Below are 19904 nucleotides of genomic sequence, written 5' to 3' on the forward strand. Positions count from 1 at the left end.
CTTTCTTTCTTTCTTTCTTTCTTTCTTTCTTTCTCTCTCTCCCTTTATCATCTTCTCAATCTCTTTCTCCTTCTCTTGTCTCTCAGAATTATGACTGGGGCCTATAGCACTAGCCTCGTGAGACCATCCTGATCTCGCGAGCTTCAGGGTTTCACTCGCAGATCAGTCTGGATACTTTCCGTTAAAGAAAATTTGGAGCAGTTCACCAAACGAACGTCCAATCAGCGTTGGCTTTGAGGCGGGTTGAGGTGTGACGCAACGAACAACATGACGGCATCCACAGAGATGAGCATAGCTATCGCGCAAGTTTTATTCAAATTAGAAAGTATTCCTGGGTAAACTGTGAAGCTATGAGTCTCAGCCATGCAGCTGGGAGGAATGAACGACACAGACATCCTCCACGGCTGATTCCAGTTCATAATGGAGGAATATACTATCTTCAGAAGTGTAGGGCCTACCGTGAAAACTTGATGGGAATTGTCGTTGATTAGGTTCATAAATGGTAAGTTAAAACATCTTTGTTTGTCACGTTACCTAACTTAATTGTATGTTAAACGGCATTAGAAGAATACTTTGTTCATCTAATTGGTTGATTTGGCCCGTCGATAACCAACAAAGGTGGTGATAGACAGATGGTTTATCCAATCAGCTAACCAGTATGTCCGCCCCTTCCCAAAAGTTCTTCAATGAAAAGTTCCCAGATGGATATGCGGAGCAAATCCATCTGGCGGAGTCAGGTTACTATAGCACAGCAATGATTTAATTCTTGAGGGTCTTATGTCAGTGAATGTACACATTACATTACATTTGGCTGACACATTTTTAGCCAAAGCAACTTACAACATGGTAAATAGTTTAAAACTTTAAAACAATTCTAAGACCATTTAAAACAATTGAAAAGGTACAATACAGTACAATAAGACAAGTAAGTGCATCAGTGAGTTCTTGTCAGGTGATAAGTGCTAGAATTAGCAAGGCTAGTTCTAATTAGTGCACACACACACATTGACACACATGCAATTGTGCACATACTTCATGCATAGAGCTGCCTGCCTATGCAAACACTGTTTACTGTCTAAACTTGGGCTCTTCATGACCTAAAGTCACCCCAGATAGTATGTACAGTGTGGCAGTGCATACAGTGGAAACACATGCATGTAGACACACACACACACCCATACACACACACACAAATGGAAAAACAACACACACAAAGTCAATAAGAAGGAAGTTTGCTGTGAGCCATCACACACAGACGTTTAAAAAAAAAATTGTTTGCTCCGACACGTAATTAAGTCACAAGCTCACTTGAAGTCATGTGTGTGCGTGCGTGCGTGCGTGCGTGCGTGCGTGCGTGCGTGCGCATGTTCCATAAGTTGTAGCTGTAAGAGTACCATCATTGTAGAACAGGGTGAGCTATTTGAGGTCACTATTTGAGGAGTAGTGAAAGCGCGTGTGTGTGTGTCTGTGTGTGTGTGTGTGTGTGTGTGATTAAGTTTGCACATGCAGCTGTTGTCACCTTAGAGGGGTGAGAGCATACTTGTTGGGACAGGCTGGTGTGTGTGTGTGAGATTGTCCCTGTCTGTGTGAAGGGAGAGAGAGCAGGGCCTGGTTGTGGAAGCATGAATCAGAGTATAACGTCCTCTTGAATCCAGCATCCCTCTATCTCTCCCTCTCCCTCTGTCCCGCACTCTCTCCACATAGTCATGGCTAAGGAATTCAGCTTTCGCCGCCCTCTACCAAAACACACATACACACTGACCCATTCTCAAGATACACACACACCCTCTCATAACATTTTTCCACAAAATAAATAAGTACACTTTCTCTCTGTGTAAAAGAACACTCATACTGGTATGTTGCATACACACACACACACACACACACACATAAGACAAACACAAGTTCATTGTCCTGTTTTTAATAACCACCCCCACACCACACACACACACACACACACACTCACACACACACACACACACAGAGCAGTTATAGTTATACGTACACTATATTTGTTTGAAAGGAAATGTCATGATTTGACACTGTTACTTCTGTTCTGTCTGTTTTGTTGTTGTCCCTGTCCCCTGTCCATCTCCTTACTGCCCACGCTCACACTGTTCCCACACACTCACTCCCCACACACACTCCCCACATACACACTCCCCACACACACACTCCCCACACACACTCCCGCCCCACACACTCCCTCCCCACACACACACTCCCCAAACACTTCCCCCACACACACTCCCCACACACTCAGCTCTTCCTATTGTCCTTTTACCCTTTTGTGCAGTTTCCTTTTTTTATCTGCTCTAGACAAGTATGTGCAAAATATTTGCCTCTTATAATTCTTTTTTGACAGTTGTCAATTGACTGTTTCTTTCTCTCTCCCCCTCCCTCTCCCTTTCCTTCTCTCTCTCCCTCTCCTTCTCTCTCTCTCTCTCTCTCAATCTGTCTGTCTCTCTCACTCTCTCTCTCCGTGTCTCTTTCTCTCTCTCTCTCCCTCCCTCTCCCTCTGGTCACTTCCCCAGGACTACGCAGACACGGAGATGCTGCTGTCGCGGGCCAACGTGGACCAGGCGGCGCTGCTGTCGTACGCTCGCGAGGCGGCCGACTTCTCCACCAACCAACGGCTTCCCGCGCTGGACTTCGCCATCAACCACTACGGCCAGCCGGACGTGGCCATGTTCGACTTCACCTGCATGTACGCCTCGGAGAACGCCGCACTGGTGCGCCAGCGCCACGGACACCAGCTGCTAGTGGCCTTGGTCGGGGACAGTCTGCTGGAGGTGAGGGGACTGGACTGGACAACAACGACGACAACAACAACAACTTGCATTTATATAACTCTATATCAAGGCACCCAAATGCTTTACAGTAAAGGGAGAACTTCCCTTACCATCACCAATGTGTAGGCCTAGCACCCACCTGGATGATGCACGGCAGCCATTATGTGCTAACACGCTCGCCATACACCAGCTTGAGGTGGAGAGTGAAAGAATGAATAAATTCATATATAAAGTGCCATGGGATCTTTAATGACCACAGTGAGTCAGGACCTCGGTGTGTATCATCAGAAGGAGGTTAAAGATCGCATTCAGTGGGATGGGAAAGAGAAGGTAGGAATAGTCCAATCAAATCTGTGCAAAACTCGGTGCGTACAGGTACCCAGTCAGAGAGTAAATGGTTAAATGACTGCAAATGCGGTCTCATATCTTCCTAGCCATGTACAAGCTGAGGGTTGAGAATTAGCGTATTACAAGTTGAGTAATACTTATCCTAGCAGAACTGAAGAGAGCACAGCCTAATGCCTGCTGTCTACTAGAGCGAGAGAGAGAGAGCCTATTGAAGATGAGAATGGCTTATCAGCTGGATTAGATCTGTGATAAGATACCGTGTGCGTGTGCGTGCGTGTGTGTGCGTGTGTGTGCATCTGTCTGCATGTGTGTGCATCTGTGTGCGTGTCTGTGTGCGTGTCTGTGTGCGTCTGTGTGCATGTGTGTGCGTGTCTGTGTGCATGTGTGTGCATTTGCGTGTGTGTGTGTGTGTGTGTGTGTGTGTGTGTGTGTGTGTGTGTGTGTGTGTGTGTGTGTGTGTGTGTGTGTGTGTGTGTGTGTGTGCGCGCGCCGCGCGCATGTTTTCCATGATGGGTGATATATGGAATGCTAAGCATGTTGCAGAACATGATGTGTTGTTCTGATTATAGTGTGGTATGCTGTTTGTGCTGACCATTTGGTGTGTGTGTGTGTGTGTCTCTCTCCATAGCCCTTCTGGCCCATGGGCACTGGTATTGCCCGAGGGTTCCTGGCCGCCATGGACTCAGCCTGGATGGTGCGCAGCTGGGCACAGGGCAAGACCCCCCTGGAGGTGCTTGCCGAGAGGTGAGGGAGCCAGAGGTCAAAAGGTCACCAATAGACCGTGTATTCGGAGCATGCTCTCTGAAAGCCTTGACGAGGGATATTCTAGAAATTTCCCATGACCGATAAATGTAATCCTCCATGCAACTTACTCGATTAATCGCACACACGGCATGAAAACGCTCCACATACCTCACAACACGAGTCACTTTGGCCCCTCTGTAGAACTTGAGTAAATGCCAGTGATAATTGTACGGCTTTATTTCATGACGTGGCTGGCTGCTCTCTGGTATTTGGTGAGGGGGCTGTGGTTAGAGGCTGAGTGATGCCCCCACAGGACTGAGCTCCGACAGGAGGCGGTGTGTTGTTTCCACTCAGTATGGAGCCCAGGATCAGAATAGAAGGGGAGAACACTATGGTGTGGGCGGACATGCCTGCTTGAGAGCTAGGACTTATGTTAATGCAGTATAGTGTGTGTGTGTGTGTGTGTGTGTGTGTGTGTGTGTGTGTGTGTGTGTGTGTGTGTGTGTGTGTGTGTGTGTGTGTGTATAGATGGTGTCATGGATGTTTGCATTAGTGTAGACGTAATGTAGCTGTGTGTGTGTGTGTGTGTGCATGGCTGCATTAGTGCCTTGTGAAGATATTAGTGAGAGTATCATTAGTGGAGTAGCTGCAGAGAGCCCCCTGAGCCCATCTGCTGCGGGCACTTCTGGGAACAGAGTTTCTCTACTGCCCTTAACACACTTAACAGAGCCGGACATCCTCTCCACTCTTCTCTATTTCTTTTCTCCACACACACACACACACACACACACACACACACACACACACACACACACACACACACACACACACACACACACACACACACACACACACACACACACGTCTCTCTCTCCTCCTCCCCATCCCCCCTCTCTCCATATACACACACCCCTCATTTTTTATATACCTCTCCATCCCCTCTCTTTCCAGACACACACACACACACACACACACACACACACACACACACACACACACACACACACACACACACCTCTCTACCTCTCATCCTCCTCTCTCTCCCTATACACACACACACCTCTCAACCTTTTCTCTTCCTGACTCATGTAACTCTTTTGGATTCTCTCTCTCTCTTCTATTTACTCTTTTCTTTTTTCCTCTCCTCCACCTGTGCTCATCACTCATCCCTCTCTTTCTCTCTAGGGAGAGTATCTATCGCCTCCTGCCTCAGACCACGCCTGAGAATGTGAGCAAGAACTTCAGCCAGTACAGTGTTGACCCTACCACCCGCTACCCCAACATAAGCCTCCACCTGATGAGACCCAACCAGGTGTGTAGCAGTAACACACACACACAGACACTATACACACACGCATACACACACACACACACACACACACACACACACACACACACACACACACACACACACACACACACACACACACACATAGATACAAAGAGATCTAGACATGCACATCTTTAAACAAAAATCTCTCAATATGTAACTTTAGTTCCCTACCACTATTTCATACTGAAAGTAATTGTAGTGAATAATTACTTAATATTAATCTTAGACTGGCGAACTTCAGGAAAACTCAGGAATCAGGTTTATTCTGTTACAAGCTGAGAGGGTACAAAAAAGGTCTATGGTCTATGTAGGCCTATCCCAGGCCTGAAAGGCCTAGGTTGGCCTGTAGCCAACTCCTCTCTTCCGCTCTACATCCTTAGTCTGACAATCCAAAATCTGATCTGACAAACATTGCAGTTTAGTTACTTTTAAATGTTTTAAACAAAGAACAAAAATGGCGCCAAGAACAATCCCACTTGGTTGGCTCTTCACTTGGTATCAGACACACCTACTCACACCCACTTCACACCTATATGAACAGCATGAGGAGAGATATCTTATATATCAGAAATATCACTTATAGAATGTTCCAAACATTCTCACAATCACATCATTACAATCCTTGTAATGAGACTATCAAAATGATACCAGACATGAATACATTTCCATTTCATGATACATGGATACATTATCTCAAGGAAGCATCCTTTGTCTTGTGTAAGTGATAGGCCTTAAACCAGCACATTAGCATTCCATTGGGGGAGGGGATAGTGTCTTTGTTTAAAACCAAGATGGGTTACATGGCTAACTAAAAGTAGTCTTGAAGTTAAATTATTATCCATTTTAACCTTAAATTATTGCTATCAATACACACACACACACAGAGATACACTTACACACACACACACACACACACACACACACATTCACATACATATGCGGAGCCACATGTCAACCATACAAGTCGTTGCACACAAATAAGTTATATACCATCAGAATATTGATTCAGAATATCTCCAGATATGTATAGACTCAGAAATCAACTCTACCCCGGCATGTATATATTCAGTCATGTCAGCCTTCTAGATAAATGAAACGCGGCAGACACGTAAGCTCTAACCATTTGTGGAGAGAATGTCAGAACATCAAAGCCCATTAAATGTGGCCCTGTCACACCTTGCTGCTGGGTTAATAACCTCCTGTGGCGTACAGGTGCGGCACCTCATCGACACCGGCGAATCCAAGGAGACGCTCCGCATCGACATGGAGAATGTGGTCAACGCCTCCACGCCCAAACTGAGTCGTAACGGTAAGACACACCCCTTCCACCACCCACAGGATGTGATGTAAAGTCTCAGTCCATAACAACGTATTGTTAACCCACGGTGAACCAGTTGCACGTGTGTTTATATGTGTGTGTTTATGTACATGTGGAGTGATGCCTGATATGCTCATTCTTATCCTAGAGTTGAGGCTGTTTGAGCAGCAGTTGCAAGGTAACAGTTGCCCAGTCTGTATCTGAGTGCATGACACCTAATATGGGCCCGTCATGGCCGCCGGCCTGCCGCAAGACATCTGCTCATGTGACCTCAGACTTACATGAATGGTGTTGCACTGTTCGTCTGATTTTGCTGTTTTGTAACCGCAGCGCTTTGGATGAGAATCTCATTATTTGTTGCTGTTGAGTACATCTGACTATGTGTGTTGCGTTCACTAACTGGATTAAAGACACACACACTCCCGTGCTCACACACTGAAGAGAAGAACGGATCATATCTAACTGAATCATGGCATTCATCTGTCAAACTTCCCCTAACCTTCAAAGCCATCATCACAGCATTTGAGTGTGCTATTTGTGTGTCTGCTATTTGTGTGTGTGTGTGTGTGTGTGTGTGTGTGTGTGTGTGTGTGTGTGTGTGTGTGTGTGTGTGTGTGTGTGTGTGTGTGTGTGTGTGTGTGTGTGTGTGTGTGTCTGTGTGTGTGACTGTGTGTGTGTGTGTGTGTGTGTGTGCTAGGTGCATTGTGCCATAGCTCTCCTCTATTCTGGGTTGTGTAGTAAAGCTCCACTAACAGCACCCTGTCCTGTCGGAGGCTGACGAGTACCGTGTGTGTGTTGGTCGTCTGGTTGATCCTCCCCTCTCTCGTCTCTCCTCCCCAGAGTCAGTGGCGCGCTCCAGCAAGCTGCTCAACTGGTGCCAACGGCAGACGGAGGGCTACCGGGCCGTCGCCGTCACTGACCTCACCACCTCCTGGAAGAGTGGCATGGCCCTCTGCGCTCTCATCCACCGCTACCGGCCAGACCTCATGTGAGTCTGCTACACCCCTTCACCCCTCTCTCTCCCATTCTCTTTCTTTCTTTCTTTCTTTCTGTCCATCAGTCTGTGTCTGGCTCCACATGTAAACAAGAGAAAGAGTGAACAGATGGAGGAAAGAAAGAGAGAAAGGAGGAAGAGTAATCTGGGCTAGTCCTGTCAGGGCTGACATTGGAGCCGTGTGTGTGTGTGTGTGTGTGTGTGTGTGTGTGTGTGTGTGGCTCCCTCGTTTGAAACAGTAGATCACTACAAATGAGAATGCACAGGGTCAAAGGTCATCTGCTGCCCTGTCATGCTCAACCTGCTCAGTTACGCCACACACAAACAGTCACACCCACCCATACATACTTGCATACTTTCCCTCTCATGCAAACGCAAGGACATACACATTTATACACACCCTTGCATATCCTCTTACTTGAATGCAAGCTACATACTTGCACCAACAATCTCAAGCACACACACATAATTTTTCATACTGTATATTCACATAATAAGATTAAATATATTCTAATTAACATACATATGGATACCAGTGAATGGCATTTAGTCTGTAGCAGCCTGACACTGACGGCTAGAGTAGATTTTAAACAGTGTTAGCATTAATCTGTCTGGCTATCCCAATGGGCCTAACATAGTGTTTGCTGTTAGCCTTTCGGATCGGATTTGTGAGTGGCAATGTTTAGTGCTACGGATGATTGCTGCTAGCATTAATGTTGGCCTTCAGAGATGCAGCGGTACTGAGCTGCGTTGATGGTCTTTGGGGTAGCGGCTGGGATTATTACTGCTTGAGTGGTTATGATCCTTTAGTCTTGTTGCTGTGATTCATTTGTGGTGCCATTTAAAGCTGTGGTAATAATCACTAGGATGATGGTGTGTGGGGAGAGAGCACGATGTGACCTTCAGCTGTGGGCTCTTTATGTGCCCTGTTAGCTTTTATTGTTCCCATGACTACCAAGTGCAACCCTATTAAGCGTTCCTGGAGGGAAGGGGTATGTGGTGTCTCACCTGCCTGATTTTATACCTGACCTGATTGAAAGTGTGTGTGTGTGTGTGTGTGTGTGTGTGTGTGTGTGTGTGTGTGTGTGTGTGTGTGTGTGTGTGTGTGTGTGTGTGTGTGTGTGTGTGTGTGTGTAAGTTTGTGTGTGTTTGTTTTTGTCTTTTTTTAACTGTCATGGATGTGGATCCAGTTTTGGATCATGTTTCAGTATTCATCTGTTTGTGTGTCATTCTATACATAATGCATAGGGTTGTATATTTGTATGCCTTAACATTTTGTGTACATTGATTTAACTTGTACTTGTGTATATTGAGTATATTCCTGTGCATATGTTTCTGATGATGTCTGTGTAATTGTGTGTATATGACTAGTGACTTTGACTCTCTGGATGAGCGGGACGTAGCCAAGAACAACCAGTTGGCGTTCGACGTGGCAGAGCGAGAGTTTGGCATCTCACCCATCATGACGGGGAAGGAGATGTCCGTGGTGGCCGAGCCCGACAAGCTCTCCATGGTCATGTACCTCAGCCAGTTCTACGAGATGTTCAAAGACACTCTGCCACCTAGTGGTGAGTCAGACTAACGCGTTCCCACTCTCTTTGGTAATGTCCAGGGGTGGCTAACCAGTCCAGCATCAAGAGCCAAAAAACAAATTCCACACAACTTAAAAGAGCCGCACAACAAAAAAGATGCCCACACAACTACAACATCGACTTGAGTAGCAAGCAACGAAGATATCTGATACACATCACAAATCCCCCCTCACTGAATGACTTATTAGCATGAGCAATGCTTCAATGTAACAACTGATATGATGAATTTAAACATTGCAGCCTAACTATGAGCACTATCAAATTATGAAAAGCATTTTCATTTACCAGAAATATAGGCAATTTTAAAAAATAAAAAACTCTAAGGCCAAGGAGAAGTGGGAACATCAGTTGAGCTGCCGCGAGCCGCAGGAGAGGAGGTAAAGAGCTGCATGCGCAGGTTCGCCACCCCTGGTATTGTCAATCAGCCCTCTGGAAGTTTAAGCTCCACATGCAGGAGTGTTGGTTGGCTGATATGGGACAGGACTGTTGATTTATTTGTTTTATGATGGAGAGGATGTGGAGAAGTGTTATCAAGTTCAAGTTCAAGTTTAAGTTTATTGCCATTTGAACAACTCAGTTGATAGGAAAGTGCCTTGGTGTGCACAACACACACCATATACAGTATACAGTATATATTTATATGTACACCATACATTTATATATATCTATGTCTATATATATATATATACTACCTTTGAAAAGTTTGGAGTCACAAATGTCCTTGTTTTTATCATTAATGTTGTAAATGACTACTGCAGATAGAAATGGCTGATCATTAATGCAATATCTACATAAGTATACAGATGCCCATTATCAGCAACCATTCATCCAATGTTCCAAAGGCACATTCTGTTTACTAATCTGATATTATTTTAAAAGGCTAACCCTTTTGCAATTGTGTAAGCGCATAATGTAATCTGAAAACTGCTGCCCTGATTAAAAAACAATGCAACTTATCTCAGCTTGTATTCTGTCTATAATGGAGTGCAATGGAATTTTTTTAAGTGACCCCAAATTTTTGAACGGCAATATATATATATGTGTATATGTATATGTGTGTGTGTATATAAGTATATATATATATATATATATATATATATATATATATATATATATATATATATATATATATATAATATATATATATATGCCTGGGCCTTATCCCCTCTCTGTCTCTCTCCTCGCAGACAACCATAGCCCTGAGGAGAGGGCGACTGCCATCTCAAACACCCAGAAGTCTCATCCCATCTCCTTCCTCAAGCTCCACCTGGGCTTCAACTCCAGGAAACGCACCCCCAAGGTAAGCCACCAACGCAAACATGCCCATTTCATACCCACCTGCCAGCTCTGCCACATGGTGACACAGATGATACTTACTGATGCCTTTATCCAAAGCAAGTTGATTATTACAAGGGCCAGTCTCCCCAGAGAGTTAATTGATTAACTCCTCCACCCCACTCGCTCCTTTATTACTGTTTTATTTTATTTAATTCTACTTTTGTTGTCAATGTTTGTCTCCTGCTGAATGTATAGTGTGTTTTACGAAGTGTACAGTGTACTTTTACTGTCCCTGTATATTTTTATATGTTGCTTTTATGTTGCTTTTGTGTCTATGTTCGCGTATACGGTCCCTGTTTGATGCTTTTATGTTGCGTTTATGTCTGTCCTCTTGTCTTATTGTACAGTGTCCTTGGGTGACTTGAGAGGCACTTTAAATAAAATGTATTATTATTACTAAGTGTCCTGGTCAAGGTTGGTTTGAAACCACTACTTTCCTGGCAACTGTATGCTTGACCTTTAGTCATTATGCTACCACCGCCCATCATGATGATAGGAGTTGGGATATACCTGCAGTTTGTTGGGTGCTTAACTGAATATTACTTGAACGCTGTTGTGGATGGAACACAATTTCAAATGTATTTTCGTGTCTTTTCTTCCAGGACAAAAAGGATGAAGACAGTTTGAGCAAGAAGCTAAAGACTGGTCAGTCTGAAGAGGTAAGGGTTGATTATCAAGAGATGGCTCAACATTGCAAGCAAAAGTGTTTATTCGGATAATCTGATTATTCTTTTGTGTCTTGAATTGGTATTGTAATGGTTTTTGACACTGAGGTTCTTTGCTTGTCCTTCAGGACATGGTTTGTCTTTTGCACAGATGCTTACCCTACATTTGGTGTTTCTAAGCATTGGCATGTGTTCCGGTGTTTGTATGTGCCTGGATATTTACTCTGGATGTTTGTGGCAATTTACGCTCACATGAATGACTTGTCTACACTCAGGATGATCTTCAGCGAGGTTACCATGATGACCGTTCGTCCGCCTCCACGGCACCCTCGGAACGGAAGGTGGACGCTGCGTCGGCGGCGGCGAATTACAACAAAATCAAGTCCATCCAGACACAACTGCAGGCCAAGTTTGTGGACACAGCCTCCAATCCAGCGCCCCCTAGTGGACTCAGGAGACAGGTGAGCAAAGAAAGGCAGGACAGACAACCCTGGAGAGACGCCTTGAGGATTCAGAGGATTGGTCGTGTGGAGTGAGGATGTTGTAATGATGATGGAATGTTGTTCTCAAAGGTTGTGACCCGTCAAGTCTGAGGCACAGTATGACAAACTTCTTTTCCATAATCGCAGATTCTTAAGCGTATCAGGGCAGGGGAGTGTCAGAGGACTTAAACTTTCCCGAAATACTTTGCTGGACTTCCTTCCTGGAATATTGAATACTATTTACTTTGGATAGGTTTGCTTCGGGCTGGTGATTTGTCTTGACAACATTCACAGTGTTTTGGTTAATCTCCCTCGACAACAGCTGCCAGTCCCCTGGACCTCAGACATGCTGGTTGGGACTGAAGTCATATCTGATGCTATGCTGTGCCTCAACAACCCATTACATGTAGATTATTGAGTTTCCCTATGGGAAGTTGCTATCTATCTATTAGGCAGCACCATTCACACACACATACTAATAGTATTCATTCAACATTCAACTGCATAACCAAATAGGTGTGTCTCTAAGGCATTTCCGATGGCTCAGAAAACAACATTGAGCTAAAGGTAACTTAGAGACAAACTAAGATGTAAAAAACAAGTTTTAGAGTCAACATTTAGTAGAGCATCACACTATTGTCCGATTCATTTTCATTTCAGAGTATCTGTGTTGGTTTTGAATGTTTCAACCAGAAACCCTTCAGGAACAGACTGAAACAGTCTACAATATTAATACTATTTCACACAAACATACTCTATGGGCATTTGTGGATATTTGTCGTTATTTGTGGGCGTAACAGGTATGCCATGTTGTTGGAGGTGCAAACAAAAGCTGCATCGCCATTGAGATCACATAGAAAGCAGCTGGCTCAAGGTTTATACAAGTATTTTGTCATGTTTAGTTGTATAATGAAAGCACAGTTTTTATAGCTATCCATGTGTGTTCATTTCTGGCTCCTTAGCTATAATTATGTTAACTATAACAAGCTATTTGACGTCTTTAGAACACTAAACATATCAAAGGTGCCTAATGTTGAGTTACTCCATTCTAAATTTTTGGACGTTAATCACTCCTATGATCTATTGCTATTGTTAACCCAAAGTAAGTCTGTTTAGAAGTTAACTGATGGTCAAATCAACCAAATCTCTGATATTGTTTGCACCTCCAAGTGGTCTGTGACGTAAGCTTGTGTAAAAGAATGCATAGATTTTTATAATATGGTCTGTGGTCCTGCAGATTCATTCTGTGTCCATCACAAGAGTAGTTAAATCAGATGATTGACGTCATATCCACTAGTTCTATACTATAGTCTTACAATGTGTGTGAAGAAATGAATGTGAGGATATGCATGACTATGCGACTGTCTTTGAGAGAAATGAACATAGCCAAAATTAGTTGACTGTAGTGTGTGAAGCAGTCTGCAAAGCATGTCAAAGCATGTCAAAGCTCTTAGTCCCTGCCACACTTTGTTGTTGTTGACAGACCCCAGCCTTATCTGTTTCAGCGCAGTCCCCACTTCACTCCAGTCCTTACAACATGCATGATGTTGTGTTCTGTGTGTGTGTGTGTGTCTGTGTGTGTGTGTGTGTGTGTGTGTGTGTGGTGCACTGTAGGAGTTGGCATGTGTTGGCGGGCAGTTAAAAGCAATGCAGTCGGAGACGTTATACCTGACAACATCAGTCACTCTGTCTGGAGGGCATCTTCCTGAGGGAAGTGGGGGCAAGACATGATTGGGCATGATTCCCAGAGAACGCAATGCACCTGCTGATGAAATATTTCACTATTTCCTTATTCTGCCATCTTCTGTCTCTTTGGATAAAGGCCTGTGCTCAATAAATGGTTGTCAGATGGAACCAGGCCAGGGGGAGGGGGAGTATGGGAATTGGAGTCGACAGCAGAAGCTGGTTTGCGACGAGCACAGGCAGATAGGGCAAGTGGCGCTAACAGCTGAGGTGTGTGTGTGTGTTGGGGGGGTGGGGGATGAGTGGTGTGTGTGTGTCTTGGGGGGGGGGGGGGGGGGGGGGGGGTCTATGGGGCTGGTGGATGGATGAAGGATTATTTCTGGAATAACCTGCGGCTGTGTGTGAGTGTGAGTGAGGGAAAGAGAGGGAATGTGTGTATGTATCCATGTGATGATGATCTGCTTGTGTTTGTGTGTCCTGCTCATAGACATTGGGTATTTAGCCTCAGAGTGACCAAAGCTTAGGATTTAACAGCTGTTTATGCGAGACTAACTCTGTCAAAGTCATATCTCTGCCCCATATGCTGAGCATGTTTAGGATGGCTGCCAGGACTTTTTAGTGTGTGTGTGTGTGTCTGTGTGTGTCTGTGTGTGTGTGTGTGTGTGTGGCCTATTTTGCAATAGATTGTGCAGGGAAGACACATAGTGCCTGCCTGACTCTATCATATCCCACACATGACCTTGTCTCTGATGTTTGTGCAGTGCTGCATTAGATTGGATCCTCTGCTGAATCCTGCTCTGTTTGCAAGCGTGCATTATGATGTCTGACCCTTAATACTCCTCCCTTTGCTCTGTCTTTTGCATGACTTATTATTGTTTATTTTATCTAAGAGGAAAATCTATATTGCTGTATGGATTTCCCACTTGGTTGATGCATGCTGTTATTTTTGCATTTACAAGTTTTCCTTGCATGTTTTTTTTTTCTCATATGTTTTTTGTTGTGTCTCCTCTCTCTCTATCTCTCTCTTTCTCTCTCTTTCTCTCTCTCTGTCTCTCTCTCTCTCTGTCCTCCCGCCATCATGCATGCTGATGTGTGGCTCTGGCTGGCTGTGTCCTGGCGTCTCATTGGCCACCTTGCCTGTCAATCCTGGTCTGTGGTGCTAACAGGGGGACTCGCTACCCAATCTGGTCGACTTGCTGTCCCCCTCCCCGCCTCCCTCTCCTCCCCCGAAAGAGCCAGTTCGCATGGCCCCCGTCCCTGCATGGAGACAGGTAAAGGGTGGACCCCCGTAACCCGCCTGACCCCCCCACCCCCCATCCTTCCACACTAACCTCACCGCTCTCCTCTTCTCCAGGACCCCACTCACAGAGTGATGGACTTTCTCATAAACAAAAGGCCTGTAGATGCTTTATGCCTTTAGGTCTTTAATAATGTCTCTTGTGGAATAGTATTGCTTCAATACTAATGCTTAAACTAGAGTTAGTTGTTTTGGCACTTTTTCTCGTATTTTTTTTTGCATTTGAGTTAAAAGCCCATCTTATATGTTTGTACAAAAGGTCAGAAGGTGAGTTTGTGAGTGAATTTGTGAGCGTGTGTGCGTGTGCGTGTGCGTGTGCGTGTGCTTGCTTGTGTGCGTGCGTGCGTGCGTGTGTGTGTGTGCGTGTGCGTGCGTGTGTGATGGTGAGTCAGGGTGCAGTCAGGCTGTGGTCGGCATGACGTCCTCTTCTTCCCCCTGTGCTCCCCCCAGAGGCGTACCCCTCTCCAGGAGCAGATGAGTATCCGCTATAAGGAGAGAGTCAAGTGCCAGACTCTGCCTAACAGAGGGGAGCAGGTATGCCCACCTGCCCGCGTCCCTGCCCCGCGTGTGGCTGGCTAGCCGGCCAGCCACTGTCCACACCCATCCCACATGACCCCTGCCTACTAGGCCTAGACCCGTGAGCTAGACTAGGCCTAGACCAAGCCTGCCTGAGCTATCCTGGTACCATGATAGTCACTGCATGTCACTGACTCTTAACTCTGACACTGTTTCAGCTCTACTCTTAGATGCAGATCTGTGCTAGAATCTGTCCAGATTCAGTGCTGATCTGGCTGACCAGGTGTCGACGTGTTCAACCAACCCTTTGCTAAAGCAGTATCCCTGCAGCCAACCCACTGGCTCCAGCTTTATGGCAGCAGCACCATGCTGACTAGTCCTGTCACAACCTTCCATGATGATGCCAGACACCCTGCTAGTTCCAAGCTGTCTCTTGCCAGTTTAATATCAACCTCATGATGCTGTTCCAACATTTCCAGTATTCATTTGAAGGCAGACAGCCCTCTTTGTCTTGTTCGCTGTTAGAAGCATCTCACATCTTTAGGGGTTGAGGGTTGAGGAACAGTGACAAACATCTGTGATGTCATGGCTGTGAACTTTACCCTAAATTGACTGAAGCAGTTACTGTAACTTCACAAGGTGGAAGGAGAAATAGGACAAAAAAAGCACTTGATAAGAATGTACTTCAATTCAAACAAGTGCAAGATGCAAACTAGTATGCCCCTTTCTCTGATTTGTCACTCTCTACTTTGTGGAGATTTAAAACCACCAAGATGAATAACTGGTATGAGTTTCACACAGAATAAACATCCCCACACACTTATATTCCTGGCATGAAGTGTTGTTGGAAAGCCAAAGCTTTTCAAAAAGGCTGATATACTGATATATGCATCTCACCTCTGTCTAGTGCGATGGGCCCGAGGTCAATGTGCTTGTATTCCGGTCCCCGCTGCCACTAGAAAAGCAGTGCAGTGTTTATTTTTCCTGCAGGGGGCAGGGCAGGATGAGGGCTAACTCACGCTCTCCGTTTTAAGTTTGTGGAACTAACCCCCAGCTCCCCCTCAGTTCCTAGTGTATTTCTACCCCACCCCCACCCCCCCCTGCTTCATGTTTGGTTGTGTAGAGCATGTCTTGTCTGTGTAGCTCATGCGTAGCCGCAGTGCGTGCCTTGTTTTGGGGACACAACTCCCTGGGTGGGCTTAGTGTTTGTGTCTTAGAAGAGATGAATGTGCTAGCTTTAGCTTTTTTGTTGACCGTTTTGAAGCATTAGCGTTGGTGTAATCATTTAGTCTAGCCATGTGGGAAACCTGATTCTAGCTGCAATGGTCAGCTCTCTTGAGTAGTTAGAGGGAAGTTGAGTTCATAGTTTGGAAGCAGATCTGCTAGAGCAATACAAGATGTTTATGATGCTCTTAACTTGTGTGTGTGTGTGTCTGTGGGCGAGAGAGAGCATAAATGTATTGGTCTGTGTGTGTGTGTGTGTGTGTGTGTGCGTGCACGTTCAGGGTGTGAGAGAGCATACATCTGTGTGTGTGTGTTTGTGTGTGTGTGGAGAGTAAATCATTGTGTGTGTGTGTCCTCTCGTGTCTCTGAAGGCCAGAAGCGGTGAAGTCTTGAGAAGCTGCCCCAAGAAAATTATTAAGCTCCCCTCTCCTCCCTCCTCCATTTCACCCTCCTCATCTCCACTCTCTCTGCACACACAGGTGATACTCTGTGCCAAAACACAACACACACACACACACACACACACACACACACACACACACACACACACACACACACACACACACACACACACACACACACACACACACACACATATTCTCTTGGGTCTCTTCCCTACCTCTTTCACACACAGGCGACCTTTAAGGCAGTTCTTACATTCTCTGTAGAGGACAGAGTGAAACATGAAATTCTCAATGACGTCATCCCTTTTAGAGGTTTCTCATTTTCCCCCCACTTTTTTTGTTTTCCTTTTATTCCGTTGTTCCTACTCACCATCAGTCCTTTGTACTCTATTACAAACTAACCATTTGTCCTCCCTCTTATAGCTTTTTCTTTTAAACTTCATGCCTATGAGTTCCTACTGTGCCTAGAACCTCTGGTTTTAATTCCAAAGACCTCAGACCCGTCATCAGTAGACACGTTTAACTTTAGAAACTCTTAAAGTACACAGATCTGCATGTTTGTTTGGGTGGTGTGTGTGGATTGACTCATTGTGGGTGGACACACACAGATAGGCTGTGGGATTCTGCTGCCCTCTGCTGGCAGAAGTGAGGACAAACAGGGAGAGGAGACCAGTCTATTGCTGTAGAAATGGATTGGCCTCCATGTTGTTTCAGTCGGTACTGCCTCCGCTCGTCGCTCCCACACATGGTAATGACAAGGTTTAGTCATTTGTTAAAGAATGGAATTACAGAGTTGATAAATGGGGTTGTAAGATGAGACAGGATTCCATCTCAGATGGACAAATCTGTGTGTGTGTGTGTAGTTTGTTTTAGTGGAGACCACTTTGGTCCTGATGTCTGTAGGCTACATTGCTGAGCATGTATCTGCGTGTATAAATCTGGTTTGGGCATTGGGCATGGGCATACATTCATATATGTATCTATACTGTACGTACTGTCAGTATTTGTCTGTTTTGTGGCTGTGTCCTCAGCAAAGAGGAGAAGAGGAAGAGTCAATGGAGCTGGACACTGAGGAGGAACAGTGTTTCCCTCCTCTCTCACTCAGGGTAACCGAGTGTGTGTGCGCATGACCTGGGCAACCGTGTGTGTCCGTGACCGCTGACCACACAAGTGTGTCTTCTTGTGTGTGTGTGTGTGTGTGTGTGTGTGTGTGTGTGTGTGTGTGTGTGTGTGTGTTTATGACAGCAGAACACTTAACCTCTTAGATTTAGCTTGTTTTCAGATATGTGACCGCAGGTGACCACACATAGCATGGTGTGGTAATGTACACATCTTGGTCTGGTGTGTGTCACTTTGTAATATACTATGGGTTTCAGAGCTTTGGAGCTTAGAACATTAGAGAGGCTCTGGAAAGATAGATAATTATAGTTATCACTTTGTTGATGATGGTGACTAATTTATTGATGTATATATTATTATTAACTATATTCATTTATTGGTATGAGCATGGTACCTAATTTGCATGCCTCTCCTAACTGTCGGTTGACAGTGTGTGGTTGGTTTGTTTTGCCTCTGATTGTGTTTTGCTCTGGGCTTGGGTTTAGCACTGTGAGGCAAAGGTTTGCTCTGGGCTTGTTTGCCAATGTTCCATACTCACAACATTGCGGTTAGGGTAGTATTACATTCATTCATACAGTCTGCGTTGCATAGACCAGGCTACCAAGCCAAAGCTTCAGGCTGCTAGCTGCCTGGTGTCCTCCATGGTCGGCCTGTGGTTGACCGTGACTAATTTGTGCAGGAGGCAGATGATGCCATGGAGCTGTATGACCAGCAGGAGGGGCTGCATGTCCTCAGCATCCAGGAGAGGACCGACATGCTGGCCTCCCACTTCAGCGACGGGCCCCAGCCCCAAAGCCCCCCCAAGGTGAGGGGTAGGGGTGTCGTGTTCGGCCACGACAGCCATGCTGTGTAGCGCACTGCTGCTCACCAACCCTCATTATCTCCACAATGCAACACACCCGTTTGGCACAGCGGTCAGCCAGTAGCTACCTGTACTGTACATGGACTTCTTCTGAAGCCAGTAGCTTCTGTAGTGTACGTGTGCTATTATGTCTCCGTGTGTCATGGAAGGGCAGACCTGTAGAGTCTGGGCTTGTGATGTTTGGGACACTCCACATCAGATGCACACTGTTATTGATCGAAACGGTCCAGTTGAAATGACTTCCAAACACACGTAACCTCTGGGTATTTTTCTGGCTATTATTTGTTGTTGTTTTCCTCTCTTGAGATTCACTGTCTCTCTCCATGTGTGTCTCTGTTGAAGCCGATGAAAAAGCCTTCACGCTTCTTTATCGAGCAGTGGCTACGGACCCATGCCTTTGGGGAGGAAGACCCTCCGCCCTGCCCCCAAACCCCTCCTCAGGTATCCCATCCTCCTCACCTGAGCAAGGCACGTCCAGCCTGGTTCTCCAGCCTGCACCTGAGTGCAACGAGTGTCCACCTTCAAACAATGCACATGGATGCATGTCTGTGTGATTGCCTCTGCACGGAGCAGAGAGACTGTTAGCTTGTTTGGAGTCGGATGAAAGACACTACGCACCAGTGTTGTGTTGTGTTGTGTTGCCAATAAGTGTTTCCCTACAGGGAGCAATGAAAGAGACAAATGTCTTGTCTAACAAACTTGCTGAGGAGTGCAGTGTGTGATTAACTTTTGTTCTCACCGGCGTGGCGTTGATTGGAATTCTAACACAGAGCTCTGACTCTTGTTGTTTTACTCTGAGTCTTGTTATTGTCTTGCCTGTCTCGAGAGTCGAGCATGCCCCGTGTTTTTGAGAGTCCGGTTTGAAATTTCCCATGATGCCCTTGTCTGCAGGAGAGGGAGGTGCTACGGTCCGACGACCAGCTCCCCCTCCACATCCCCAGCATCCAGGAGAGAGCCGAACGATTGGCCGCTCGCTTCAAAGACACACCCCCCAAGCCAAAGGTGACCCCGTCCTGTGCCCCACCCATCCTCTGTCATGGCTGCCCTCTCAGCGCTCTCCTACGGGAGGCGATGGCAGCTTGCGGAATTTCCAGTGTTGAGCTTTCAATAGGGGTTCCACAATATTCTCTGGGACACAACTATATGTGTGTTGTGTTCTGTTTCATATTAAAATTTAGCTTCTTAGAGCAAGT

General features: G+C 45.6%; 1 protein-coding gene across 3 annotated transcripts in view; it reads left to right on the forward strand.

Moving 5' to 3' along the window:
- The window catches only part of mical3a (microtubule associated monooxygenase, calponin and LIM domain containing 3a), an 88294-nt gene that overhangs the window by 34322 nt on the left and 34068 nt on the right, over positions 1-19904 (forward strand). For all 3 annotated transcript variants that reach the window (XR_012983441.1, XR_012983442.1, XM_076269414.1), the window contains exons 8-21: positions 2535-2792; positions 3769-3884; positions 5070-5196; positions 6430-6526; positions 7376-7523; positions 8901-9097; positions 10309-10421; positions 11062-11118; positions 11400-11585; positions 14456-14560; positions 17762-17836; positions 18529-18654; positions 19054-19152; positions 19603-19713. Coding sequence is in view for 1 of the 3 variants with exons in the window: in XM_076269414.1 (XP_076125529.1) it covers positions 2535-2792; positions 3769-3884; positions 5070-5196; positions 6430-6526; positions 7376-7523; positions 8901-9097; positions 10309-10421; positions 11062-11118; positions 11400-11585; positions 14456-14560; positions 17762-17836; positions 18529-18654; positions 19054-19152; positions 19603-19713 (1815 nt within the window). In the remaining 2 variants the exon portion in view is untranslated. The remainder of the gene's footprint in view (positions 1-2534; positions 2793-3768; positions 3885-5069; positions 5197-6429; positions 6527-7375; positions 7524-8900; positions 9098-10308; positions 10422-11061; positions 11119-11399; positions 11586-14455; positions 14561-17761; positions 17837-18528; positions 18655-19053; positions 19153-19602; positions 19714-19904) is intronic.

This window comes from Alosa pseudoharengus, unplaced genomic scaffold, assembly GCF_046254945.1.
Source record: "Alosa pseudoharengus isolate Yale_2024_CS ecotype anadromous, Long Island Sound unplaced genomic scaffold, YU_APseudo_1.1 YU_APseudo_1.1_scf_10, whole genome shotgun sequence".
NCBI classification, from domain to species: domain Eukaryota; kingdom Metazoa; phylum Chordata; class Actinopteri; order Clupeiformes; family Clupeidae; genus Alosa; species Alosa pseudoharengus.